The sequence below is a fragment of the Eimeria mitis genome, genomic scaffold (assembly GCF_000499745.2).
Source record: "Eimeria mitis Houghton genomic scaffold, Emh_scaff500, whole genome shotgun sequence".
Taxonomy (NCBI): domain Eukaryota; phylum Apicomplexa; class Conoidasida; order Eucoccidiorida; family Eimeriidae; genus Eimeria; species Eimeria mitis.
Genome location: NW_013573301.1, coordinates 17,245 through 18,665, shown reverse-complemented (window position 1 = coordinate 18,665; position 1,421 = coordinate 17,245). Strand labels below are relative to the sequence as shown.

The 1,421-nt window shown below is 49.0% G+C and overlaps 1 protein-coding gene across 1 annotated transcript in view; it reads right to left on the bottom strand.

The window, feature by feature from the left end:
* Positions 1-1,421, bottom strand: part of EMH_0014390 (SAG family member) — a gene marked incomplete at both ends in the record, with an annotated part of 2,037 nt that overhangs the window by 138 nt on the left and 478 nt on the right. Inside the window, 3 exons of the mRNA XM_013500099.1 lie at positions 3-345; positions 536-696; positions 785-928. Of these exons, the coding sequence (XP_013355553.1) occupies positions 3-345; positions 536-696; positions 785-928 (648 nt within the window). The remainder of the gene's footprint in view (positions 1-2; positions 346-535; positions 697-784; positions 929-1,421) is intronic.

Below are 1,421 nucleotides of genomic sequence, written 5' to 3'. Positions count from 1 at the left end.
TGTCAAGGCGCTGGGCGAAGTAACGCAAATCAACGCATTCATGCTCTTATCGGTATCAGTATTTCCCTCCCCCTCCTTGGCCTTTTCAGTTGCTGCAGGGCAGACGAAGTATGCGCAGTCAACCGTCGGATTTGCTTGGGGATTGAAGAGGGAAATGAAGGAGACATTTTGGGTATTGTCGTAAGGTGAAGCGTTTGCTGCATATGCCGGTGGCACCTCCCCGTTGAAGTTTGTGAGGGCTTCCTTCCAGTAGTCGACTGCAGCCTGGCAATCAGCCTGTTCGCCCTCTTGAACAGCGTAGGCGACGGTGCCCTCGACTGTGGTCAACTCGTCAGGCACTTTGTCCTGTTCGCAATACGCAGTGTACAGCAGAAAAGGAGCGAGAGATCCATGGTGCGGTATCTTCGCTGCTTGAATGTGATGTGTGCGTATGTGCGTGTGTCTAGGTGTGTACATCAGACTGGTACCGCCTGTACCGCTTGAGCTATCCAATCCTACAAGACACGAGGAAGATAGCTCCAAAACCAAACCTCACAGTTTTGATGCCTTTGCAGACTGTGCTCAGGTAATTCTCGAGCGTGTTGACAGAGCGGGTCCAGTCATTTTCAGTAATTTTGAATATATTTTTTTGCGTGAGTTCAGCGAAGCCGACATGGTTGCGGGCCGCGTTCATTTGTTCCCAGCATTCTGCTCTCACTGCAGCAAATCAGCAGCCAGAAAATGGTTTAAACCTGTTGGTTGCCTTTGTTAGAAGCAAAATTATGTGAATTTACTGGGGGCATACCGGCCTTATTAGTGGCAGTAGCAGCTCCAATATCTTCCGTTCCTGGGCCAGATCCATCTTCTTGATGACCAGAATCTTCTTCTTTGTCTAGATTTGGATCATTTTGCTCAAGATTGTCATCGCCACCATATGCCCAGTTGATCTCTGAGACCAAAATTGCGGCGGCCGCCACCGACAGGAACTTCAGGACGGCCATTCTCAAAACCAGAATTAAGACTTCCAAGCTAACGGGATGTGAAGAAATATAAAATTGTCGTAATCACATTGGATATTGACTGCAATTTCGAGCGACAAACGATCCAAACGCTTAGGGAGAGTCGCGCAGAGCTGGGGCGGTCTTAAGCCTGGCACAGTTCCCTCCCTACTGGGCGCCGCTGGTCCGGTCCATCATCTGGTCCACGGTGGTTCTCCGAGTAATCACGAAATTTCAAATTAACCCAAACTTTTTTTCGAAAGCAGTGTAAGAATAGTGTTTAGCGCTTCCCAACTGATGCGTACGTTGCAACGGAGATCCCGCTGTCCGAACGCGCCTCCCCACTGAACCACAAGTGAGCCGAATCGCAGGTTAGTGTGACATCTCGAGTGTTTCTTACGTACATACATCTATTAGGCATATATTACGGCATATAAGCTTGTT